This window comes from Pseudophryne corroboree, chromosome 6 (assembly GCF_028390025.1).
Source record: "Pseudophryne corroboree isolate aPseCor3 chromosome 6, aPseCor3.hap2, whole genome shotgun sequence".
Lineage (NCBI taxonomy): Eukaryota > Metazoa > Chordata > Amphibia > Anura > Myobatrachidae > Pseudophryne > Pseudophryne corroboree.
The window spans coordinates 267,775,504-267,803,411 of NC_086449.1; the positions used below are offsets into that span (position 1 = coordinate 267,775,504).

At 48.4% G+C, this 27,908-nt stretch overlaps 1 protein-coding gene across 1 annotated transcript in view; it reads right to left on the reverse strand.

Moving 5' to 3' along the window:
- Positions 1 to 27,908, reverse strand: part of TRPM7 (transient receptor potential cation channel subfamily M member 7) — a 431,707-nt gene that overhangs the window by 162,399 nt on the left and 241,400 nt on the right. The window contains exon 15 of the mRNA XM_063925998.1: positions 11,425 to 11,559. Coding sequence (XP_063782068.1) covers positions 11,425 to 11,559 — 135 coding nt within the window. The remainder of the gene's footprint in view (positions 1 to 11,424; positions 11,560 to 27,908) is intronic.

The window sequence follows — 27,908 nt, forward strand, 5'->3', positions numbered from 1 at the left end:
GTATTTGAAATTAAGATAAAGCTCTTTCAAATCTACTGTGAATTTTTTCCTCCTGGAACTTTTACAGAAACAGACTTTCTTCCCAGGGCACATGCGAGAATGTTCATCATCTTCACAAAACTGCTGTACCTGATGAACAATTTGTACAGGAAGGGCTTTCCCTCTATATTTTTCAGGTTCTGCCAGTATGCTATGGGTTTCTTTAAGTTTTCTTGAATGTTTTACCATGTAGTCTGTGAAATTAAATAAGTTAGGGACTCAAGTTAAGTTTAAGTTTTTAAATGTCATGATATCTTGTGTTCATTATGTATGCGGTACAATAGTAACAGTACCATGCTGATTTTTTGTGTGGTGATAATGTAAAGCACACAAAAAAATTGGGATATCTAATGTTGATTGAATCTAGCGTTTTTAAGTCTTTTTGAAAAATGTGCGTTTTTGCCGTAACTCGAAACTTAAGGCAGATAAAGTGATTTGGTTTAGATTTATGGATTGAGGAGGAAGAGTTACCATGGGAGGTGCAAATTTTGTGGTGATTCCTTAATAAACACCCATGATATTTCAAATAAACTGGATAAAGAATCCGCAATAAGTAAATAATTTAATAAATGTAAAAATTAATATTTAATAAACAAATTCTCAAGACAGTCGAGATATTTGGCAGAAATAGTTGTTTTGACATCCTCTCAACTTAAAAAAAAAAAAAAATCGTAAAAATCTGAGATGGGTGGTGGACATTTCTATATTTTTTGGGGTGATTTGATGTGGAATGACCCTGCAATTAGGGAAGAATTTTCAATATTAAGGACACAATATTTCTGTGTAAACCAAGCTTCATCTTATATGTTTAATGTAATGAAATTTGCATCTCCCAGATAAATACTAGCAGAAACGCATATTTCTAGGTGACTTTCAGTAAGGTGGTTTGTTCTAAGAGGAAGTAGCTTGTACTTTGTGGTGGTAAATACTGTGTCTACCAACTGCAATATTTTGACCATTTCTAAACTACCCTTAATTAGACCATTTAGATTACCAGTATTAGACACATTGATTTCACAATAACTGTTAAAAACAGAAAATAAAAACTTAATATAGTGAAATATAACACAATATACATGGTTCATGCAAGGTAACTGCACATCAATGCCAGACAAAATCTAGGCGCTAAATGGACACATCAATTAAAACATTGCTGATAATGTCAGATATTTAGGGAATATACTTTCTACAGATGTAAGAGGGTGCATGCATTTTTTGGAAACTGAAAGACAAGCACTCCTCTAGCAAAGGACCATGCATTTACATAGCCATAGTAATATCCCCATGAGAATCAATCACGCACAACAAACATGAACAGAGATTACACTGAATAACAGGTAAATGAAGTCAACAAAGACTGATCGCTACAACAGGATGCTAACACATCAACAACTGAAACCAAAGACTGCCATCAAGCACTGTGTAATATGGCTAACAGCAGGAGATGTGAGGAGGTTGTGAAGACCCCCCATAGTTTCCTTGAAAAGCCCTTAAGCAGTTGGTTGTAAGTAGTAATGTGCACCGGAAATTTTTCGGGTTTTGTGTTTGGTTTTGGATCCGGTTCCACGGCCGTGTTTTGGATTCGGACGCGTTTTGGCAAAACCTCCATGAATTTTTTTTGTCGGATTCGGGTGTGTTTTGGATTCGGGTGTTTTTTTACAAAAAAAACCTCAAAAACAGCTGAAATCATAGAATTTGGGGGTCATTTTGATCCCATAGTATTATTATTCTCAATAACCATAATTTCCACTCATTTCCAGTCTATTCTGAACACCTCACAATATTATTTTTAGTCCTAAAATTTGCACCGAGGTCGCTGGATGGCTAAGCTAAGCGACCCAAGTGGCCGACACAAACACCTGGCCCATCTGGGAGTGGCACTGCAGTGTCAGACAGGATGGCAGATTTAAAAATAGTCCCCAAACAGCACATGATGCAAAGAAAAAAAGAGGCGCAATGAGGTAGCTGTGTGACTAAGCTAAGCGACCCAAGTGGCCGACCCAAAGACCTGGCCCATCTAGGAGTGGCACTGCAGTGTCAGACAGGATGGCACTTCCAAAAAATAGTCCCCAAACAGCACGATACAAAGAAAAAAAAGAGGTGCAACAAGGTCGCTGGATGGCTAAGCTAAGCGACACAAGTGGCCGACACAAACACCTGGCCCATCTAGGAGTGGCACTGCAGTGTCCGGCAGGATGGCACTTCAAAAAAATAGTCCCCAAATAGCACATGATGCAAAGAAAAATGAAAGAAAAAAGAGGCGCAAGATGGAATTGTCCTTGGGCCCTCCCACCCACCCTTATGTTGTATAAACAGGACATGCACACTTTAACAAACCCATCATTTCAGCGACAGGGTCTGCCACACGACTGTGACTGAAATGACTGGTTGGTTTGGGCCCCCACCAAAAAAGAAGCAATCAATCTCTCCTTGCACAAACTGGCTCTACAGAGGCAAGATGTCCACCTCCTTCTCATCCTCCGATTCCTCACCCCTTTCACTGTGTACATCCCCCTCCTCACCGATTATTAATTCGTCCCCACTGGAATCCACCATCTCAGGTCCCTGTGTACTTTCTGGAGGCAATTGCTGGTGAATGTCTCCACGGAGGAATAGATTATAATTCTGGAAGTAACCTCGTACGCCGATTGCTGACAAGGTGAGCGGCTGCACTAAACACTCTTTCGGAGTACACACTGGAGGGGGGAAACTTAGGTAAAATAAAGCCAGTTTGTGCAAGGGCCTCCAAATTACCTCTTTTTCCTGCCAGTATACGTACGGACTGTCTGACGTGCCTACTTGGATGCGGTCACTCATATAATCCTCCACCATTCTTTCAATGGTGACCGAATCATGTGCAGTGACAGTAGACGACATGTCAGTAATCGTTGGCAGGTCCTTCAGTCCGGACCAGATGTCAGCACTCGCTCCAGACTGCCCTGCATCACCGCCAGCGGGTGGGCTCGGAATTCTTAGCCTTTTACTTGCAGCCCCAGTTGCGGGAGAATGTGAAGGAGGAGCTGTTGACGGGTCACGCTCCGCTTGACTTGACAATTTTCTCACCAGCAGGTCTTTAAACCTCTGCAGAATTGTGTCTGCCGGAAAGAGAGATACAACGTAGGTTTTAAATCTAGGATCGAGCACGGTGGCCAAAATGTGGTGTTCTGATTTCAACAGATTGACCACCCGTGAATTCTGGTTAAGCGAATTAAGGGCTCCATCCACAAGTCCCTCATACCTAGCGGAATCGCTCTGTTTTAGCTCCTCCTTCAATGTCTCCAGCTTCTTCTGCAATAGCCTGATGAGGGGAATGACCTGACTCAGGCTGGCAGTGTCTGAACTGACTTCACGTGTGGCAAGTTCAAAGGGTTGCAGAACCTTGCACAACGTTGAAATCATTCTCCACTGCACTTGAGTCAGGTGCATTCCCCCTCCTTTGCCTATATCGTAGGCAGATGTATAGGCTTGAATGGCCTTTTGCTGCTCCTCCATCCTCTGAAGCATATAGAGGGTTGAATTCCACCTCGTTACCACCTCTTGCTTCAGATGATGGCAGGGCAGGTTCAGGACTGTCTGCTGGTGCTCCAGTCTTCGGCACGCGGTGGCTGAATGCAGAAAGTGGCCCGCAATTCTTCGGGCCACCGACAGCATCTCTTGCACGCCCCTGTTGTTTTTTTTAAGTAATTCTGCACCACCAAATTGTGCAAAACATGGGACGTGCTGGAATTTGCCCAGATGTAATGCACGCACAATATTGGTGGCGTTGTCCGATGTCACAAATCCCCAGGAGAGTCCAATTGGGGTAAGCCATTCTGCGATGATGTTCCTCAGTTTCCGTAAGAGGTTGTCAGCTGTGTGCCTCTTATGGAAAGCAGTGATACAAAGCGTAGCCTGCCTAGGAACGAGTTGGCGTTTGCGAGATGCTGCTACTGGTGCCGCCGCTGCTGTTCTTGCTGCGGGAGGCAATACATCTACCCAGTGGGCTGTCACAGTCATATAGTCCTGAGTCTGCCCTGCTCCACTTGTCCACATGTCCGTGGTTAAGTGGACATTGGGTACAACTGCATTTTTTAGGACACTGGTGACTTTTTCTGAGGTCTGTGTACATTTTCGGTATCGCCTGTCTAGAGAAATGGAACCTAGATGGTATTTGGTACCGGGGACACAGTACCTCAATCAAGTCTCTAGTTGCCTGTGAATTAACGGTGGATACCGGAAACACGTTTCTCACCACCCAGGCTGCCAAGGCCTGAGTTATCCGCTTTGCAGCAGGATGACTGCTGTGATATTTAATCTTCCTCGCAAAGGACTGTTGGACAGTCAATTACTAACTGGAAGTAGTACAAGTGGTCTTCCGACTTCCCCTCTGGGATGACGATCGACTCCCAGCAGCAACAACAGCAGCGCCAGCAGCAGTAGGCGTTACACTCAAGGATGCATCGGAGGAATCCCAGGCAGGAGAGGACTCGTCAGACTTGACAGTGACATGGCCTACAGGACTATTGGCTTTCCTGTCCAAGGAGGAAATTGACACTGAGGGAGTTGGTGGTGTGGTTTGCAGGAGCTTGGTTACAAGAGGAAGGTATTTAGTGGTCAGTGGACTGCTTCCGCTGTCATCCAAAGTTTTTGAAATTGTCACTGACTTCTGATGAATGCAGTCCAGGTGACGTATAAGGGAGGATGTTCCTAGGTGGTTAACGCCCTTACCCCTACTTATTACAGCTTGACAAAGGCAACAAACGGCTTGAAACCAGTTGTCCACATTTCTGTTGAAATAATTCCACACCGAAGAGGTGATTTTTTTTGTATTTTGACCAGGCATGTCAATGGCCATATTCGTCCCACGGACAACAGGTGTCTCCCCGGGTGCCTGACTTAAACAAACCACCTCACCATCAGAATCCTCCTTGTCAATTTCCTCCCCAGCGCCAGCAACACCCATATCCTCATCCTGGTGTATTTCAATAGTGACATCTTCAATTTGACTATCAGGAACTGGACTGCGGGTGCTCCTTCCAGCACTTGCAGGGGGCGTGCAAATGGTGGAAGGCGCAACCTCTTCCCGTCCAGTGTTGGGAAGGTCAGGCATCGCAACCAAAACAATTGGACTCTCCTTGGGGATTTGTGATTTAGAAGAACGCACAGTTCTTTGCTGTGCTTTTGCCATCTTAACCTTTTTAAGTTTTCTAGCAGGAGGATGAGTGCTTCCATCCTCAGGTGAAGCTGAGCTGAACCACTAGCCTTGAACATAGGCCAGGGCCTCAGCCGTTCCTTGCCACTCCGTGTCGTAAATGGCACATTGGCAAGTTTACGCTTCTCCTCAGACGATTTTGATTTAGATTTTTGGGTCATTTTACTGAGCTTTATTTTTTTGGATTTTACATGCTCTCTACTATGACATTGGGCATCGGCCTTGGCAGACGACGTTGATGGCATTTCATCGTCTCGGCCATGACTAGTGGCAGCAGCTTCAGCACGAGGTGGAAGTGGATCTTAATCTTTCCCTATTTTAACCTCCACATTTCTGTTCTCCATTTTTTAATGTGTGGAATTATATGTCAGTAATATATCAATAGCAATGGCCTACTACTATATATACTGCGCACAACTGAAATGCACCACAGGTATGGATGGATAGTATACTTGACGACACAGAGGTAGGTAGAGCAGTGGCCTACTGTACCGTACTGCTATATAGTATATACTGGTGAACAGCAAACTGTGCAAAACTGAAATGCACCGCAGGTATGGATGGATACTAGTATACTTGACGACACAGAGGTAGGTAGAGCAGTGGCCTACTGTACTGTACTGCTATATAGTATATACTGGTGGTCAGCAAACTGTGCAAAACTGAAATGCACCACAGGTATGGATGGATAGTATACTTGACGACACAGAGGTAGGTAGAGCAGTGGACTACTGTACCGTACTGCTATATATATATATATATATATATATATATATATATATATATATACTGGTGGTCAGCAAAATTCTGCACTGTCCTACTATATACTACAATGAAGCACAGATATGGAGCGTTTTTCAGGCAGAGAACGTATAATACTGGTGGTCACTGGTCAGCAAAACTCTGCACTGTCCTCCTACTATATAATACTGGTGGTCCCCATTACCCACAATAAAGCACACTGAGCACAGATATTTGCAGCACACTGAGCACAGATATGGAGCGTTTTTCAGGCAGAGAACGTAGATATTTGCAGCACACTGAGCACAGATATTTGCAGCACACTGAGCACAGATATTTGCAGCACACTGAACACAGAAACAGAGAGGACGCCAGCCACGTCCTCTCACGATCATCTCCAATGCACGAGTGAAAAATGGCGGCGACGCGCGGCTCCTTATATAGAATCCGAATCTCGCGAGAATCCGACCGCGGGATGACGACGTTCGGGCGCACTCGGGTTAACCGAGCAAGGCGGGAGGACCAGAGTCTGCCTCGTACCCGTGTAAAATGGGTGAAGTTCGGGGGGGTTCGGATCCCGAGGATCCGAACCCGCTCATCACTAGTTGTAAGGTGTCCAAACATTCTGATTTTACAAATCACAATACGTATAAACCAAAATGTAACCTTAACAAGCAAGAGGGTGGATGTTAAATGTAGTCAGACCATAGCACACTTGAACTCCTGGTAAATTATTGGGGCTAATTGAATCCCCCCCCCCCCCCCCCCTAGTGCCTAATTCTGACCCCAGTACTTGCCTTCAGGATCCGTTGGGATTGTGACCGCCAGGATTCCTCTGTTTTCTGATTTCTGACTGCCCCCAAATGACGCAGCATTGTATATTTATTATCCTTTTCTTACTTTAATAATCCTCAACTGCCCAAATCCTGCAGTCTACTGATGTAGTTATGCTTAGTTACCCTGTACTTGTCTGATATTGTCTTCAACTGTGAGTCACTGTTTTCCTGTTTTGATTATGTGCATATGTACTCTGTAATTGGGCACTGCGGTACCCATGTGGTGCCATATAAATAAAACGAGATTTATGGTAAGAACTTACCTTTGTTAAAACTCTTTCTGCGAGGTACACTGGGCACCACAAGGATAGACATAGGGGTGTAGAGTAGGATCTTGATCCGAAGCACCGCGCCCCAACCTCTTAGACTGGCATCTGTCGTCTACAGGACCCAGTCGGATATCCAGAACGGACGGCCCCTGCACAGTTGCTGGTCCCGGAGCCACCAGAGCAGCGACAGACAGACCTCCGGATTCAATGAGATAATTTGAGACCTGATCCGGTGAGGCAGTCCGTCCCATTTGGCTAGAATCAGCCTCTGGAGAGGGCGAGAGCGAAATTGAGTGTACTCCACCATGTCGAATGCTGACACCATGAGGCCCAGCACCTGCATCGCAGAATGTATCGACACTTGCGGACGAGATAGGAAGCAACGAATCCTGTCCTGAAGTTTCAGGACTTTCTCCTGAGACAGGAACAACCGCTGGTTGTGAGTGTCCAATAGTGCTCCCAGATGCACCATGCTCTGAGCAGGGATCAGGGATGACTTCTTCCAGTTGATGAGCCACCCGTGGGCTTGCAGAAACCGGACCGTCACATCTAGAGGACGCAGGAGAAGTTCTGGGGAATTTGCCAGGATTAACAAGTCGTCCAAATACGGCAGTATCCTGACCCCTTTACGGCGGAGTACCATTGTCATCACCGCCATGACTTTTGTAAAGACTCGCGGAGCCGTTGTTAAACCAAAAGGTAACGCCCGAAACTGGTAATGGCAGTTGCCAATCGCAAATCTCAGGTATTGCTGATGAGACACTGCTATAGGAATATGCAGGTAAGCATCCTGTATATCCAGGGAGACTATGAAGTCCCCAGGTTCCAAGGCCAGAACTATAGGGCGAAGGGTTTCCATCCGGAACTTGGAAACCTTCACAAACCTGTTCAATGCCTTGGGGTTGAAAATGGGCCGGGAGGACCCATTCGGTTTCGGGACTAGAAACAGCGGAGAATAGTACCCCCGGCCCCTCTGCGCAAGAGGCACCTGTACTACGACTCCTGTATCCAGGAGGGTCTGTACCACCGAATGTAGAGTGTTTGCCTTTGTCTTGTCCAACGGGACATCTGTCTGGCAAAATCGATGAGGGGGTCTGTTTTTGAAGGCTATGGCGTAACCTTGAGTGACGACTTCCAGTACCCAGGCATCTGAAGTGGTCTTCAACCATTCATGGGTATACCCTAGAAGCCGGACCCCCACCCTGGGATCCCCCAGTGGGAGGCCCGCCCCGTCATGCAGCAGGCTTATCTGTCTTGGAAGCTGGCTAAGCCCAGGCTCTTTTGGGCTTAGGCTCACCAGGTTTGGAAGTGCGGGCCTGCTTGTTGTACGCCTGACCTTTTGCTTTACCTGAAGGACGAAAGGGGCGAAAGGAAGTACCTTTAGCCTTCGACACAGAAGAAGCAGTACTTGGCAGACAGGTAGTTTTTGGCAGTAGCCAAGTCAGCCACAATCTTATTTAAATCCTCCCCAAAACAGAATATCTCCCTTAAAAGGGAGTACCTCCAGGCTTTTTCTAGAGGCCAGATCCACAGACCACTGACGTAGTAGAGGCCTTGGCTGCCAGGATACCGGCATCAGAAGCTGCCTCTTTAATACAACGAGAAGCTGTGACAATATAAAACAAGCATTGTCTAGCATGGTCAGAGGAGATTTCAGCATCTAACTCCAAGGCCCATGCTTCAATGGCCTCTGCAGCTTAAGTAGCTGCAATAGTGGGCCTTTGTGCAGCACACGTGAGGGTGTTAATCGCTTTCAGACAACCCTCCACACGTTTATCCGTAGGCTCTTTTAGAGACGTGACGGTGGTGACCGGTAGAGCTGAGGAAACCACCATCCTAGCCACATGCGAGTCCACTGGAGGAGGCGTTTCCCAATTCAGCTCCGGCGCGAGGGGATAGCGAGCCAGCATCTTCTTTTGAGGCACAAACTTCATACCCGGGTTTTCCCAGGGTTCCTGACGTATATCAATTAGGTAGTCAGAGTGAGGTAAAACTTGTTTAATCACCTTCTGACGCTTGAACCTATCTGGTTTCTTAGGAGGAACGGATGGCTCTGGATCATCCGTAAACTGTAAAATCAACTTAATAGCCTCCAAAAGATCAGGAACATCCACACGTGAACCACCCTCCCCATCAGCCGTATCCGAGTCAGAACCTGTGGGGTCAGTGTAAGTGCCGTCTTCATCCGACGAGGTGTCAGTGACAGCAGTGGATTGTGAGGAGACGAGCGCTCACTTAGAGGACCACTTGGACGTAGGCCAGCGCCGGTCAGACTTTTTATTAGTCAGGGACTGGTTCAACTTCTTTATTTGAGCAGATAAATCGTCCGCCCACAGCGGGTTAGCTGCAGGGACCACAAACGGTTGCACCGGCATTGGGGATCCCACACGAGGTGTTAGTTTATGAACTAGCGTATGCAGAAAACCTGACTAGCACCCATGCCCTGGTGATCTAGTGGGATCACCTGTACTGCCAGAGTGTCCACCGCCAGCGCGCGCAGCCCGCCTCCCACCAGCCGCGCAGGATCGCGATAAAGTACGGGTCCCGCGAGCGGGACCCACTTATCCCTCCCGAAGTGCGGCCACGCGATCCCGGAGAGCCCGAGCCGTGTGTGACTAACTTGGAAGAAAACCGGAGCCTCCTGCTGTAGGTACCCGGCAACCAGGGCACGGGAGTGTACAGCGCCACTGGGGGAGAGATGGAGCTGCAGCAGGTAATGTCTACTGACATCCAGCTACAAACTGAGCTCCTGTGCAGGGAGGCGGGGTGATATAGGAGGCGGCGCTATGCATCTTGGGAAGAAGGTCAAAGCTTTTGAGCCTGTTGGTGCTTCGGATCGAGATCCTACTCTACACCCCTATGTCTATCCTTGTGGAGCCCATTGTACCCCGCAGCAGAAAGAATAATAATATATATTAGATAGATACACACACTTCCCTTTATTTCTAGCAAACATGAACATGGTTTGTCTAATTGTGTTATGTCTCGCAAAACGGATGCCTCAGTCTGCTTCATTAATTGCTGGACTAGTGGGTAAGAGATGCTTTACCTTATGTTTGCACAACCAGTACACCCACAGTGCACACTGTCATACAGTAAACAGTACAAAGTCTTCAGAACACACATTACTCAGACTCCAAGCTTAGGAGAGTCATAAAAATAATAACCCATAGACAGGCATGTGGAAGTTTAAAAAATAAACTGCTCAGTCATGCAGATGTCATAACAGACCATATGTTCCACATAGGTTTCATGACATATGGGTATATCCCAAAAAACTGTAATTCAGGTGTTACACAAATAGACTAAACAAATGTATGGATCAGAGTTTACGGAAGTTCCTGTGAAGGAGTTTGTTGAGGTTTCTACTAAATTGTTTGGAAGTTTTTGGTGGCCAGAAGCAAATATTCACTAGTATATCATTTGAGACCATAGGGTAGGATTACTGACGGCTTTTCTTATAATGCTTTGGTAAAACTAGCACTTCTTGCATTTTCTTTTTTGGGTCTGTGGCTCAAAACAATCTGATCAGCGTATGACTGAACCACCCAAATGTGATCATTCTTTCTGCGTTAGAAATAGATTGTTCATCTAATGAATTGTTTAAGGTCAAACCTTAACATGTGATGACAGCTCTAGTAGCCACTGGACTTCCTATCAAAAATGACCTTCCCAAGCTTCAATTATCGCCAATACAGCTATACAGACAGTATGATGAGAGAAGCAAATGTTCTAGGTGCATTTTTGAATTGCAGAGTGCAAACAATATCAGATGGACTTCAACAAACGCATAACTAGAACTTTGGACAACCTATATGCAATACTGAGATGGGGACTGAGTTTCTGGAGGGAGAGAGAAGTGGAACACCTGAGTCCTGCCTCTCCTCATAGCAGCTGGCCACCACCTGCTTGCCATCTGCATCTCTGCTCAGCATTACATTTCCACTGCGAGCAGGATTTAATTTTGGGGCCTATGTATACTGTACATGTCTCTGTGTGGCAATCTAAGACTACAAATCAGTGACAGACACACTGCAGGGAACTTCTTAAAGTGGACCCTGAAAGCAACATGAGTGGCAGCTAAATGGATCAAGGCAGCCGCTGTGTTTAGTCTGAATGAAACAAAATACCTGGCACAGTATCCGCTGCTACTTCTGCTGTCCACGTAATAATGATAGTAGAGATCAGATATATTAACAATCTAGCAAATCACTTTAACATGTTCATACAGGCATGATCGGATATTACACAAGCAGCTTCGGACAACGGTTCAGTGCCGATAAAGCTGGAAGGGTGTAACTATATGATCCCAGCAATTTGCTGATCTCTCTATGAAACATTGCCCTACCTTCGGTTTATAAGGCTGGGCGGTTTTGATGAAGTGATTGTGCCTCATTTTCTCCTTTTTATCGGTCCTGCTTCCAAATGATTCGTGAGTTTTACGCATCTGAGGTGTATTGTTTGAGGTGTTTCGGCCAGAACGCTGTAAAAAGTTACAAATAAAATTTAAAGCCATCATAATATGGCAAAGTATCGCCTGAGTGAGAAACGATAGAACCATTAGGAATTATTTTATACATATTGTTAGAACATAAAACTGTAAATTTACAAAACTCTTTAAGTAGCTGCCCACAACCAGCTAGAAAGGTGAATGCCTGTTCTCAATAACCCCTTTTCCACTAGCTTTTAAAACACGGATAAATGCGCGGGGACGCGCATTTTCCCGTGTTTTTTCCTAGTGGAAAAGGGTCCCCCTGCAAATTCCCGGATCAAGTGATCCGGGAATCCTACCCGGGTAAGCTTGCCGGGTTGAACACGTGTTCAACCTGGTAAGCTGTGTAGTGTGAACGGTAGCCGTGTCGAGGCGACACGGCTCCCGTTCACAGTGTATGGGAGGGCGGCGCTGGGAGATCATGTGATCTCCCAGCGCCGCCCTGCCGCGTCACCAACCCGGCAATATGCCGGGTTGGTGAGCGCTGTGGGAAAGGGAGCAGTAGCACAGGTCCAGATGTAAAAGGGGTATAAATTCCTTTTGTGCTGGCAGGTAAGAAGCCTTGCTGCAGAAACAAAGCTTTCTATTTCTAGTTAGCTAGAAGCAGGCATGTGAGCAACTACTGCAGAGCTTATTTCACACATGTATCATCCTGACCTGTGAGACAGTATTGCAAAGGCCTTCCACAGGCCTCTCCCCTCCATATTAAGTTTACTAGACACCGGCAATGTACAATTGCTCACAAGGCTGGCTCAACCAAACGATGATCACTAGATAAAAGCAATGGAAAATTTGATTTTAAACCTACCGGTAAATCTTTCTCTCCTAGTCGGTAGAGGATGCTGGGGACTCCGTAAAGGACCATGGGGTATAGACGGGCTCCGCAGGAGACATGGGCACTCTAAAGACTTTAGAATGGGTGTGCACTGGCTCCTCCCTCTATGCCCCTCCTCCAGACCTCAGTTAGAGAAACTGTGCCCAGAGGAGACGGACAGTACGAGAAAAGGATTTTTGTTAATCCAAGGGCAAGATTCATACCAGCCCACACCATCCACACAGTATAACCTGGAATATACGCAACCAGTTAACAGTATGAACAAAACAGCATCAGCCAAAGACTGATATTAACTGTAACATAACCCTTATGTAAGCAACAACTATATACAAGCCTTGCAGAAATATGTCCGCACTGGGACGGGCGCCCAGCATCCTCTACGGACTAGGAGAAACAGATTTACCAGTAGGTTTATAATCTTATTTTCTCTTACGTCCTAGAGGATGCTGGGGACTCTGTAAGGACCATGGGGATTATACCAAAGCTCCAAACCGGGCGGGAGAGTGCGGATGACTCTGCAGCACCGATTGAGCAAACATGAGGTCCTCATCAGCCAGGGTATCAAACTTGCAGAATTTTGCAAAGGTATTTGAACCCGACCAAGTAGCTGCTCGGCAAAGCTGTAACGCCGAGACGCCTCGGGCAGCCGCCCAAGAAGAGCCCACCTTCCTAGTGGAATGGGCTATTACCGAATTTGGCAACGGCAATCCAGCCGTAGAATGAGCCTGCTGAATCGTGTTACAGATCCAGCGAGCAATAGAAGAAGGAGCGCCAACCTTGTTGGCCGCATACAGGACAAACAGTGCTCTGTTTTCCTAATCCGAGCCGTCCTGGCTACGTAAATTTTTAAGGCCCTGACTACATCCAGGGACTTGGAATCCTCCAAGTCTCCCGTAGCCACCGGCACCACAATAGGTTGGTTCATATGAAACGATGAAACCACCTTAGGCAAAAATTGAGGACGCGTCCTCAACTCTGCTCTATCCACATGGAAAATCAGATAGGGGCTTTTGTGAGACAAAGCCGCCAATTCGGACACCCGCCTTGCAGATGCCAAGGCCAACAACATGACCACCTTCCAAGTGAGAAATTTTAATTCAACTGTTTGAAGAGGCTCAAACCAGTGAGATTTTAGGAACTGTAACACCACGTTAAGGTCCCAAGGTGCCACTGGGGGCACAAAAGGAGGCTGGATGTGCAGTACTCCCTTTACAAAAGTCTGGACTTCTGTGAGAGAAGCCAATTCCTTCTGAAAGAATATAGATAGGGCCGAAATCTGTACCTTAATGGAGCCTAACTTCAGGCCCATATCCACTCCTGTCTGTAGAAAGTGGAGAAAACGGCCCAAGTGGAAATCTTCCGTAGGAGCATTCTTGGCTTCACAACAAGATACATACTTCCTCCAGATACGGTGATAATGTTTCGCCGTCACCTCCTTCCTAGCCTTTATCAGAGTAGGGATGACTTCCCCCGGAATACCTTTCCCAGCTAGGATTCGGTGTTCAACTGCCATGCCGTCAAACGTAACCGCGGTAAGTCTTGGAATACGCAGGGCCCCTGCTGCAACAGGTCCTCCCTGAGAGGAAGAGGCCATGGATCTTCTATGAGCATCTCCTGAAGATCTGAATACCAGGCCCTTCGAGGCCAATCTGGAACAATGAGTATTGTACGAACTCTTTTTCGTCTAATGATTCTCAATATTTTTGAGATGAGAGGAAGAGGAGGGAACACATAGACCGACTGAAACACCCACGGTGTCACCAGTGCGTCTACCGCTACAGCCTGAGGGTCCCTTGACCTGGCACAATACCTCCGAAGCTTCTTGTTGAGGCGTGACGCCATCATGTCTATTTGAGGAAGTCCCCAAAGACTTGTTATCTCTGCAAAAACTTCTTGATGAAGTCCCCACTCTCCTGGATGGAGATAGTGTCTGCTGAGGAAATCTGCTTCCCAGTTGTCCACTCCCGGAATGAAGACTGCTGACAGAGCGCTTACGTGATTATCCGCCCAGCGAAGAATCCTGGTGGCTTCCGCCATTGCCACTCTGCTCCTTGTACCACCTTGGCGGTTTACATGAGCCACGGCTGTGACGTTGTCTGATTGAATCAGAACCGGTAGGTCGCAAAGAAAATTCTCTGCTTGTCGTAGGCCGTTGTATATGGCCCTTAATTCTAGAATGTTGATGTGTAGACAAGCCTCTTGGCTCGACCATAGTCCCTGAAAATTTCTTCCTTGTGTGACGGCTCCCCATCCTCGGAGGCTCGCGTCCGTGGTCACCAGAACCCAGTCCTGAATGCCGAACCTGCGACCCTCTAGAAGGTGAGCACTCTGCAGCCACCACAGAAGAGACACCCTGGCCCTTGGGGACAGGCTTATTTTCTGATGAATTTGAAGATGGGACCCGGACCACCTGTCCAGAAGGTCCCACTGAAACGTCCTCGCATGAAACCTACCGAAGGGGATCGCCTCGTAGGTTGCCACCATTTTTCCCATTACTCGAGTGCATTGATGAACTGACACTCTGTTCGGTTTTAACAGGTCTCTGACCATGTTCTGGAGTTCCTGGGCTTTTTCCCTCGGGAGAAAAACCCTCTTTTGTTCCGTGTCCAGAATCATGCCTAAGAACGATAGCAGAGTCGTTGGAACCAACTGTGACTTTGGTAGATTTAGAATCCATCCATGCTGCTGGAGTACTCTCAGGGAGAGCGACACGCTTTTCAGCAACTGATATCTCGATCTCGCTTTTATCAGGAGATCGTCAAAAGTACGGGATAATTGTGACTCCCTGCCTGCACAGGAGCACCATCATTTCCGCCATTACCTTGGTGAAAATCCTCGGGGCCGTGGAAAGCCCAAACGGCAACGTCTGAAACTGGTAATGACAGCCCTGTACAGCGAATCTCAGGTACGCTTGATGAGGGGGATATATGGGGAAATTAAGGTATGCATCCTTTATGTCCAGTGACACCATAAAATCCCGCCCTTCCAGGCTGGAGATAACTGCCCGGAGCGATTCCATCTTGAATTTGAACTTTTGTAAGTACAGGTTTAGGGATTTTAGATTTAGAATGGGTCTGACCGAGCCATCCGGTTTCGGAACCACAAACAGGGTTGAATAGTACCCCTTCCCCTGTTGAACTAGGGGAACCTTGACAATCACTTGCGGTTGACACAGCTTTTGAATTGCAGCTAAAACTATCTCCCTTTCTGGGGGAGAAGCTGGTAAAGCCGATTTGAAAATTCGGCGCGGAGGCACCTCTTCGAATTCCAGCTTGTAGCCCTGGGATACAATTTCCATCGCCCAAGGATCCACGTCTGACTGAATCCAGACGTGGCTGAAAAGTCGAAGACGTGCTCCCACCAGCGCGGACTCCCTCAGTGGAGCCCCAGCGTCATGCGGCGGATTTAGTAGAAGCCGGGGAGGACTTCTGCTCCTGGGAACTAGCCGTGGCAGGCATTCTTTTCCGTTTACCCTTACCTCTGGCGAGGAAGGAAGAGCCCCGACTTCTTCTGGATTTATGCGACCGAAAGGACTGCATCTGATATTGTGGTGTTTTCTTTTGCTGTGGGGGAACATAAGGCAAAAAAATAAGAATTTACTCACCGGTAATTCTATTTCTCGTAGTCCGTAGTGGATGCTGGGAACTCCGTAAGGACCATGGGGAATAGCGGGCTCCGAAGGAGACAGGGTACTCTAAGACAGAATTAGGACTACCTGGTGTGCACTGGCTCCTCCCTCTATGCTCCTCCTCCAGACCTCAGTTAGGGAAACTGTGCCCGGAAGAGCTGACACAATAAGGAAAGGATTTGGAATCCCGGGTAAGACTCATACCAGCCACACCAATCACACCGTACAACTCGTGATACTATACCCAGTTAACAGTATGAACAACAACTGAGCCTCTCGAATAGATGGCTCCAAACAATAACCCTTAAGTTAGGCAATAACTATATACAAGTATTGCAGACAATCCGCACTTGGGATGGGCGCCCAGCATCCACTACGGACTACGAGAAATAGAATTACCGGTGAGTAAATTCTTATTTTCTCTGACGTCCTAGTGGATGCTGGGAACTCCGTAAGGACCATGGGGATTATACCAAAGCTCCCAAACGGGCGGGAGAGTGCGGATGACTCTGCAGCACCGAATGAGCAAACTCAAGGTCCTCCTCAGCCAGGGTATCAAACTTGTAGAATTTTGCAAACGTGTTTGAACCCGACCAAGTAGCAGCTCGGCAAAGTTGTAAAGCCGAGACCCCTCGGGCAGCCGCCCAAGAAGAGCCCACCTTCCTCGTGGAATGGGCTTTTACAGATTTAGGATGCGGCAGTCCAGCCGCCGAATGTGCAAGTTGAATCGTGCTACAGATCCAGCGAGCAATAGTCTGCTTTGAAGCAGGAGCACCCAGCTTGTTGGGTGCATACAGGATAAATAGCGAGTCAGTTTTTCTGACTCAAGTCGTCCTGGAAACATATTTTCAGGGCCCTGACTACGTCCAGCAACTTGGAATCCTCCAAGTCCCGAGTAGCCGCAGGCACCACAATAGGTTGGTTCACATGAAAAGCTAATACCACCTTAGGAAGGAATTGGGAACGAGTCCTCAATTCCGCCCTATCCATATGAAAAATCAGATAAGGGCTTTTACATGACAAAGCCGCCAATTCTGATACACGCCTGGCCGACGCCAAGGCCAATAGCATGACCACCTTCCACGTGAGGTACTTTATCTCCACGGTTTTAAGTGGCTCAAACCAATGCGACTTTAGGAAATCCAACACCACGTTGAGATCCCAAGGTGCCACTGGGGGGCACAAAAGGGGGCTGAATATTCAGCACTCCCTTTACAAAAGTCTGAACTTCAGGCAGGGAAGCCAGTTCTTTTTGGAAGAAAATCGACAGAGCCGAAATCTGGACCTTAATGGAACCCAATTTTAGGCCCATAGTCACCCCTGACTGTAGGAAGTGCAGAAATCGACCTAGCTGAAATTCCTCCGTTGGGGCCTTCCTGGCCTCACACCAAACAACCTATTTCCGCCATATGCGGTGATAATGTTTTGCGGTCACATCTTTCCTAGCTTTAATCAGTGTAGGAATGACTTCCTCCGGAATGCCCTTTTCTTTTAGGATCCGGTGTTCAACCGCCATGCCGTCAAACGCAGCCGCGGTAAGTCTTGGAACAGACAAGGCCCCTGCTGCAGCAGGTCCTGTCTGAGCGGCAGAGGCCATGGGTCCTCTGAGATCATTTCTTGAAGTTCTGGGTACCAAGCTCTTCTTGGCCAATCCGGAACCACGAGTATAGTTCTTACTCCTCTCCTTCTTATTCTCAGTACCTTGGGTATGAGAGGCAGAGGAGGGAACACATAAACCGACTGGTACACCCACGGTGTCACTAGAGCGTCCACAGCTATAGCCTGAGGGTCCCTCGACCTGGCGCAATATCTTTTTAGTTTTTTGTTGAGGCGGGACGCCATCATGTCCACCTGTGGCCTTTCCCAACGGTTTACAATCATTTTGAAGACTTCTGGATGAAGTCCCCACTCTCCCGGGTGGAAGTCGTGTCTGCTGAGGAAGTCTGCTTCCCAGTTGTCCCCTCCCGGAATGAACACTGCTGACAGTGCTATCACGTGATTTTCCGCCCATCGGAGAATCCTTGTGGCTTCTGCCATCGCCAACCTGCTTCTTGTGCCGCCCTGTCGGTTTACATGGGCTACCGCCGTGATGTTGTCTGACTGGATCAGCACCGGCTGGTGTTGAAGCAGGGGTCTTGCCTGACTTAGGGCATTGTAAATGGCCCTTCGTTCCAGAATATTTATGTGTAGGGAAGTCTCCTGGCTTGACCATAGTCCTTGGAAGTTTCTTCCCTGTGTGACTGCCCCAACAGCCCGAAGGCTGGCATCCGTGGTCACCAGGACCCAGTCCTGTATGCCAAATCTGCGGACCTCTAGAAGATGAGCACTCTGCAGCCACCACAGCAGAGACACCCTGGTCCTTGGAGACAGGGTTATCAGCCGATGCATCTGAAGATGCGATCCGGACCACTTGTCCAACAGATCCCACTGAAAGATCCTTGCATGGAACCTGCCAAATGGAATTGCTTCGTAGGAAGCTACCATCTTTCCCAGGACTCGCGTGCAGTGATGCACAGACACCTGTTTTGGTTTCAGGAGGTCTCTGACTAGAGATAACAACTCCTTGGCTTTCTCCTCCGGGAGAAACACTTTTTTCTGGTCTGTGTCCAGAACCATCCCCAGGAACAGTAGACGCGTTGTAGGAACCAGCTGCGACTTTGGAATATTCAGAATCCAGCCGTGCTGTTGTAGCACTTCCCGAGATAGTGCTACGCCGACCAACAACTGCTCCCTGGACCTCGCCTTTATAAGGAGATCGTCCAAGTACGGGATAATTAAAACTCCCTTTTTCCGAAGGAGTATCATCATTTCGGCCAGTACCTTGGTAAATACCCTCGGTGCCGTGGACAGGCCAAACGGCAACGTCTGGAATTGGTAATTTCAGTCCTGTACCACAAATCTGAGGTACTCCTGGTGAGGAGGGTAAATGGGGACATGCAGGTAAGCATCCTTGATGTCCAGTGATACCATGTAATCCCCTTCGTCCAGTCTTGCAATAACCGCCCTGAGCGATTCCATTTTGAACTTGAACCTTCTTATACAAGTGTTCAAGGATTTCAAATTTAAAATGGGTTTCACCGAACCGTCCGGTTTCGGTACCACAAACATTGTGGAATAGTAACCCCGTCCTTGTTGAAGGAGGAGTACCATGATTATCACCTGCTGAGATTACAGCTTGTGAATCGCCTCCAGCACTGCCTCCCTGTCTGGGGGAGCTGTTGGCAAGGCTGATTTGAGGAAACGGCGCGGGGAAGACGTCTCGAATTCCAGCTTGTACCCCTGAGATACCACTTGTAGAATCCAGGGATCCACCCGTGAGCGAGCCCACTGGTCGCTGAAGTTCCGGAGACGGGCCCCCACCGCACCTGGCTCCGCCTGTGGAGCCCCAGCGTCATGCGGTGGACTTAGAGGAAGCGGGAGAGGACTTTTGTTCTTGGGAAGTGGCTGTATGGTGCAGCTTTTTCCCTCTACCTCTGCCTCTGGGCAGAAAGGACGCGCCTTTAACCCGCTTGCCTTTCTGGGGCCGAAAGGACTGTACCTGATAATACGGTGCTTTCTTTGACTGTGAGGGAACATGGGGTAAAAATGTCGACTTCCCAGCTGTTGCTGTGGAAACGAGGTCTGAGAGACCGTCCCCAAACAATTCCTCACCTTTGTAAGGCAAAACCTCCATGTGCCTTTTACAATCTGCATCACCTGTCCACTGCCGAGTCCACAATCCTCTCCTGGCAGAAATGGACATTGCATTAATTCTAGATGCCAGCAGGCAAATATCCCTCTGTGCATCTCTCATGTATAAGACTGCGTCTTTAATATGCTCTATGGTTAGCAATATAGTGTCCCTGTCGAGGGTATCAATGTTATCAGACAGGGAATCTGACCACGCAGCAGCAGCACTGCACATCCATGCTGAAGCAATAGCCGGTCTCAGTATAATACCCGAGTGTGTATATACAGACTTCAGGATAGCCTCCTGCTTTCTATCCGCAGGCTCCTTTAAGGCGGCCGTATCCTGAGACGGTAGTGCCACCTTCTTTGACAAGCGTGTGAGCGCTTTATCCACCTTAGGGGATGTCTCCCAACGTATCCTGTCCTCTGGCGGGAAAGGGTACGCCATTAGCAACTTTTTAGAAATCACTAATTTCTTATCGGGGGAAGCCCACGCTTCTTCACACACTTCATTCAACTCATCAGATGGGGGAAAAACCATTGGTTGCTTTTTCTCCCCAAACATAATACCCTTTTTTGTGGTACCTGGGTTAAAGTCAGAAATGTGCAACACATTTTTCATTGCCGTAATCATGTAACGGGTGGCTCTGTTGGAATGTACACTAGTCTCATCGTCGTCGACACTGGAGTCAGTATCCGTGTCGACATCTGTGTCAGCCATCTGAGGTAGCGGGCGTTTTTGAGCCCCTGATGGCTTTTGAGACGCCTGGGCAGGCACGGGCTGAGAAGCCGGCTGTCCCACATCTGCTATGTCGTCAAACCTTTTATGTAAGGAGTTGACACTGTCGCGTAATTCCTTCCACATATCCATCCACTCAGGTGTCGACCCCGCAGGGGGTGACATCACATTTATCGGCACCTGCTCCGCCTCCACATAAGCCTCCTCATCAAACATGTCGACACAGCCGTACCGACACACCGCACACACACAGGGAATGCTCTGACTGAGGACAGGACCCCACAAAGTCCTTTGGGGAGACAGAGAGAGAGTATGCCAGCACACACCACAGCGCTATATAATGCAGGGAGTTACACTACACAAGTGATTTACCCTATAGCCGCAATATATATATATATATATATATATATATATATATATATATATATATATATATATATATATATATATATATATATAGTATTTGCGCCTAAATTTAGTGCCCCCCCTCTCTTTTTAACCCTATTGAGCCTGGAAACTGCAGGGGAGAGCCTGGGGAGCGTCCTTCCAGCGGAGCTGTGAGAGGAAATGGCGCCAGTGTGCTGAGGGAGATAGCCCCGCCCCTTTTTCGGCTGACTTCTCCCGCTCTTATAATAATAATGTGGCAGGGGTATTTTACACATATATAGCTTCTTAGGCTATATTATGTGTGATTAGCCACTTTAAGGTACTCTAATTGCTGCCCAGGGCGCCCCCCCCAGCGCCCTGCACCCATCAGTGACCGGAGTATGTGGTGTGCACAGGGAGCAATGGCGCACAGCTGCAGTGCTGTGTGCTACCTTAATGAAGACCGAAGTCTTCAGCCGCCGATTTCCGTGAAGATCTTCATGCTTCTAGCTCTGCAAGGGGGGCGGCGGCGCGGCTCCTGGACCGGACGACCGAGGCTGGGCCTGTGTTCGATCCCTCTGGAGCTAATGGTGTCCAGTAGCCTAGAAGCCCAAGCTAGCTGCAAGCAGGTAGGTTTGCTTCTCTCCTTTAAGTCCCTCGTTGCAGTGAGTCTGTTGCCAGCAGATCTCACTGAAAATAAAAAACCTAATAAATACTTTCTTTACTAGAAGCTCAGGAGAGCCCCTAGTGTGCAACCAGCTCGAGCCGGGCACAGATTCTAACTGAGGTCTGGAGGAGGGGCATAGAGGGAGGAGCCAGTGCACACCAGGTAGTCCTAATTCTTTCTTAGAGTGCCCAGTCTCCTTCGGAGCCCGCTATTCCCCATGGTCCTTACGGAGTTCCCAGCATCCACTAGGACGTCAGAGAAAGTAGATTTACCCGTGGTAGCTGTGGAAACCAGGTCCGCGAGACCTTCCCCAAATAACACCTCACCCTTGTAAGGCAAAACTTCCATATGCCTCTTTGAGTCGGCATCACCCGTCCATTGGCGGGTCCACAGGGCTCGCCTAGCAAAAATCGCCATGGCGTTGGCTCTTGAACCTAGTAGCCCAACGTCTCTGAGCGTCTCATATATAAGACTGCGTCTTTAATGTGACCTAAGGTCAATAAAATGGTATCCCTATCTAGGGTATCAATGTCAGCTGACAAGGTATCTGTCAAAGCTGCTACCGCACTACAAACCCAAGCCATTGCCGGTCTGAGTAAAGCACCCGTATGTGAATAAATTGATTTTAAGGTAGTTTCCTGTCTGCGATCAGCAGGATCCTTGAGGGCCGCCATGTCTGGAGACGGTAGCGCCACCTTCTTGGACAGGCGCGTTAAAGCCTTGTCCACCCTGGGCGAGGATCCCCACCGTACCCTGTCCTGTGCAGGGAAAGGATACGCCATAAGAATCCTCTTGGGAATCTGCAGTTGTTTGTCTGGAGTTTCCCAAGCTTTTTCAAATAACGCGTTCAGCTTATGAGATGGGGGTCATCTGTGATATGTAAAACATCTTTTATTGCAATAATCATATAATGAATACTTTTGGCCACCCTTGGGTGTAACCTCGCATCATCGTAGTCGACACTGGAGTCAGAATCCGTGTCAGTATCAGTGTCTGCTACTTGGGACAGGGGACGTTTTTGAGACCCTGAAGGGCCCTGTGGCACAGTCAAAGCCATTGATTGACTCCCTGTTTTATCCCTGGACTCTGCTTTGTCCAATCTCTTATGTAATAAAGCCACATTTGCATTTAAAACATTCCACATATCTAACCAATCAGGTGTCGGTGTTGCCAACGGAGACACCACAATCATCTGCTCCACCTCCTCCTTAGATGAGCCTTCCGCTTCAGACATGCCGACACACACGTACCGACACTCCCACACACTCAGGGATATCTCTATATGGAGACAGTCCCCCCCAATAAGGCCCTTTGGAGAGACAGAGAGAGAGTATGCCAGCACACACCCAGCGCCACCGGACACTGGAATAAAATACCAGTTAGTACAGCGCTTTTATATAAATAAATAAATAAATACACTCACTGCGCCAATGAAATGTGTCCCCCTCCCGCCTCTCTTTTTTGCCCACTGTAACCTTGTTCAGCAGGGGAGAGTCCGGGGAGCCAGCTTCTCTGCAGTGTGCTGGAGAAAATGGCGCTGGTTAGTGCTGGAGGACCAAGCCCCGGCCCCCACCGGCGGGCTTCGGTCCCGCTCAAATTATTTATACTGGCGGGGGTTTATTATTATATACTGCCTCTGCAGTATCTACTTTATATGCCGGTGTCCCTAGAGGTTTTTATTGCCGCCCAGGGCGCAGGGCACCCTTACAGTGCCCGCTGTGTGTGTCTGTGTGGGAGCAATGGCGCGCAGCGTTACCTCAGTGAAGATCTGAAGTCTTCTGCCGCCTGTGAAGTCTTCTTTTCTTCTTAATACTCACCCGGCTTCTATCTTCCGGCTCTGTGAGGAGGACGGTGGCGCGGCTCCGGGACGAAGGGTGAGACCTGCGTTCCGACCCTCTGGAGCTAATGGTGTCCATTCAAGTAGGTCTGCTTCTCTCCCCTCAGTCCCACGATGCAGGGAGCCTGTTGTCAGCAGTGCTCCCTGAAAATAAAAAACCTAACAAAAAGTATTTCTTTTTCATCCACTAGGGGTCACTGGAGTACTCTTGGGATATGGACGGGCTTCCGTAGGAACACAGCACTGAATATTTAAATTTAGTAACACTCCACCCCTCCATATCCCTGAGCACTTACTCAGTGTTTTTTCTGTGCTGAACGTGGCAACACATGCTTAGCTGAAGTCACGGTTTTGTTGAAGAAACTTTTATTTATTTTTATTTTTATTTTTTCTACTGTTTGACCACATCCCTGTCCCCCTTCCAAAAGGCAGGGTCAGGGATAGTGCAGCTGCTGATTGCAGCACGGGCGTGTCGGGCCTCTCTGAAAGAGCTCCCTCACAGCCCTCACATCCTCCTGCACTGGCTGGCCGGCGCTTACTGAAAAGCCCCGTCGGAGCCTCCGCACGTCTGCAGGAGTGAGGTATGTGAAACGGGGCGGTCAGCTCCCGCTGCCGCCCCGACGTGTGGAGACATAGTGCTGGGTGACGGCAAGGAGCGGCTCTCCCCTCTCAGCCTCCGGCATCTTCCCGCTCAGGCGCCCGCCCATTCCACCCCGCTCAGGCGGCCGCACGTTCGTCCACAGACCTCCGTGCAGGCACCGCGGCTCTCTCCACTCAGGCGCCCGCACGTTCGTCACAGACCTCCGTGCAGGCGCAGCGGCTCTCCCCTCTCAGGCGCCCGCACGTTCGGCCACAGACCTCCGTGCAGGCGCAGCGGCTCTATCCACTCAGGCGCCCACACGTTCGGCCACAGACCTCCGTGCAGGCGCCGCGGCTCTCCCCGCTCAGGTACCCGCCCGTTAGGCCACAGCCTCCGGCCAGGCACCTCGGAACAGCAGCGCTACCTTGGTAGCTGACACGCTATATATAGGAGCCCACCGCTGGGACACACGTAGCGCTCTACGATACCCGCTGGGGGCCCACACGCTGCGCTGCCGCTGTAATAAGATAAACAGCCATTACAGGGGGGACATATCAGTGAAATACTGCAGCAGCAGAGGGATTGTTACAGTATAATCAGTGAATGCACTGTGATTATGTGTATAAGTATAGCAGGGCAGCCATTTTTAACAGCTTCCTGTGTCTTCCTCTGTGATTCCAGAACGTTCCTGTCCTACATCTCTTCTCCACCGGAGGCGCAGGGGTGTTCGTGGGAATTTGGGATCAAATTTCATAGTACTGGCCACGTGTATTGCACTGGGCCAGATATATATACAGAGCCACCTTATTGCTATTTTACTGAGTCGTGCAGGTGTCTGTGTTTTGTGTATTGTATTGTCTGTCGCCATAATGAGTAAGGCACCAGCAAAAACTAAAAAGCATATTTGCAAAGTATGTGGCAGTGTGTTACCGGTTGGATCTACCACATGTAACGTATGTTTTGTGGATTCCGTTCAGAATACCATTTCTGCTCCGGTTTTGCAACCAATTTCATCACCGGACCCTCCGTGGGGTATGTTAGTAAATGTACTGGAGAAATTTCAGACTGAAATGACCGCTGCTCGTCTGGAGCGAGAAACGCTAAGATCTGAGTCTAGGGTGAGACCGCCAGAACTACCGGAGGCGTCTCAGCCTTGCGTAGGGTCCAAATCCATTTTGGGCAAACGGGATAATTTTCATATGTCTTATGATTTTCCAGTGTCTGCTATGTTGCAGTCTGACGATTCCATCCCAGACCTCACGGAACACGATGAGGGGGAGGAGGGCGAAGTGGAGTCAGACGGCGAGGATGTTAACAGTTCCGGCATTGATGATCTCATCAGAGCGGTACGGCAGTCGCTAAGGTTTCCTGAAGCTGAGCAGCCTCTCACCAATGATCAGGTCATATTTACTAAACGACGGAAGACGCCAGTAAGTTTTCCTGTGTCGGATTCTCTAAATCAGATGTTAGTAGAATCCAGACAGAATCCAGATAAACGGTTTTCTATACCTCGCAGATTTAAGTCTAGTTATCCGTTTCCAGAATCGGTAACGGGTACATGGGAGAATCCACCAATAGTTGATTCTTCAGTGTCAAAGCTTACCAAGAAATTAACCATACCAGTGCCATCAGCTACTACGCTTAAAGATCCGTCAGATCGTAAGATAGAAACTATGCTTAAATCCATGTATGTAGCAGCAGGTGTGATGCTAAGACCTGGATTGGTTGGCATTTGGGTCACTAAGGCGCTCATAATATGGCTTACAGAACTCAAATCGGCTTTACATGACGAAAACCTGATAATTCAGGTGAATCAAATGATTGAGGCTGTAGAGTATCTCTGTACAGCGTCTACTGACGTCTGTCAGCTCACTTCTCGTATTTCATCTTCGCTAGTTACGGCACGAAGAGCACTCTACCTGCGTACTTATCAAGCGGAGGCAGAGGTCAAACGAAGTATAGAGGCGTTGCCTTACGATGGCAAGAAGTTGTTTGGTCCAGAATTGGACGCATGGATTAAGGAGGCTACGGGAGGTAAGTCTGTGTTCTTACCATTGCCTCCACCTGCGCCAAGAAGAAGGTACGCTGGACCTTCGTTCAAATCCTTTAGACCTCAGCCCTTTCGAGGACGTGGCAGAGGATCAGCCACGCCTGCTAGACGTGGTCGAGGACGTGGTTTCCATCAAACCAACACAACTCGCCAAGACGCTAAGGTTACCGACAAGCCAGTGGCATGACGGGTTACCAGCCCATCTCGGTTCTCCAATTGTGGGAGCACGCCTTCAGACGTTCCATGGGGCGTGGTTCCACACATCCGCGGAGGGCTGGATTCGCAATTTAGTGTTAAAAGGTTACAAAATAGAGTTCGACTGTCTGCCGCCTCTGCGGTTTTTCAAGACAGGATTGCCTCTGTCGGACGACAAGAGGAGAGTTTTGCAAATTGCCATTCAGTCCTTACTGGATTCGGCAGTGTTGATCCCGGTCCCTGTACACCAACAGGGTCAGGGTTATTATTCAAGCCTGTTTGTGGTCCCGAAGCCGGATGGCTCAGTCAGACCAATATTGAACTTAAAGGGCCTCAATCAGTACGTAACTTACTACAGATTCAAAATGGAGTCTCTACGGTCGGTGATTGCGGGGTTAGAGACCAAGGAATTTATGATTGCGCTAGACCTCAAGGATGCGTACTTACACATTCCAATTTGGCAGCCTCATCAGAAATTCTTACGATTTGCAATACGCCAGAACCATTACCAGTTTCAGGCTCTGCCGTTTGGCCTGTCATCAGCGCCTCGGGTATTCACCAAAGTAATGTCTGTGATGATAGCTCACCTCAGATCCCTGGGAGTGACGATAGTTCCGTATTTAGACGATCTGCTCATCAAAGCTCCGTCTCAACAGATACTTACCCAACATGCGCTGCTAACTTACAATGTATTGGTTCACCACGGTTGGATTGTCAATTTCAAGAAATCACATCTGATTCCGTCTCAACGCCTTCAGTTCCTAGGTATGATTCTCGATACGGTCAATCAAAGGATTTACCTACCACAACAGAAAGTACAAATGCTACGCCATCTAGTACAATTAGTACTCAAACCACGCACAGTGTCGGTACACTTGTGCATTCGCCTGTTAGGCACAATGGTGGCAGCTTTCGAGGCGCTTCAGTTCGGGAGATTTCACTCTCGTCCATTTCAGCTGAACGTGCTTGCCCAGTGGTCGGGCTCGCATCTGCAGATTCACCACAGAGTGAGGTTGTCACCAATAGCAAGAGTTTCTCTGCTATGGTGGCTCAAGGAACACAATTTAACCGCAGGAAGACGGTTCGGAGTTTGCAATTGGATAATTCTAACTACGGACGCCAGTCTCAGAGGTTGGGGAGCGGTAATTCAAAATTGTCAGCTCCAGGGTCTCTGGGCGGATCACGAAAAATTGCTGTCAATAAATGTTCTAGAACTCCGCGCGATTTTCAATGCGCTACGACAAGCGGTGCACATGGTTCGCTCTCAGCCTGTCCAAGTGCAGTCGGACAATGCGACAGCGGTCGCATACATCAACAAACAAGGAGGAACGAGAAGCCGCATGGCAATGCGGGAAGTAGCTCGAATCCTCAATTGGGCAGAATACCACCAGGTGATATTGTCGGCCGTGTTCATTCCGGGAGTGGACAACTGGGAAGCGGATTATCTCAGTCGTCGGGATCTTCACCCAGGCGAATGGTCATTAAATCCAGAAGTGTTTCACATGTTGGTTCAGCGATGGGGTTATCCTCAGGTGGACCTGATGGCATCTCGACACAATCATCAAACGCCCCAGTATGTGTCCAGAACAAGAGATCCAAAGGCAGTCGCGGTGGATGCTCTCACTGTCGCGTGGCCGTACAGTCTGGTGTATCTGTTTCCACCGTTTCCGCTGCTCCCTCTGGTGCTAAAACGGATCAAAGGAGAGTCGCTCACAGTCATACTAGTGGCGCCTCATTGGCCTCGGAGAGCTTGGTTCTCGGATCTTCGAGGATT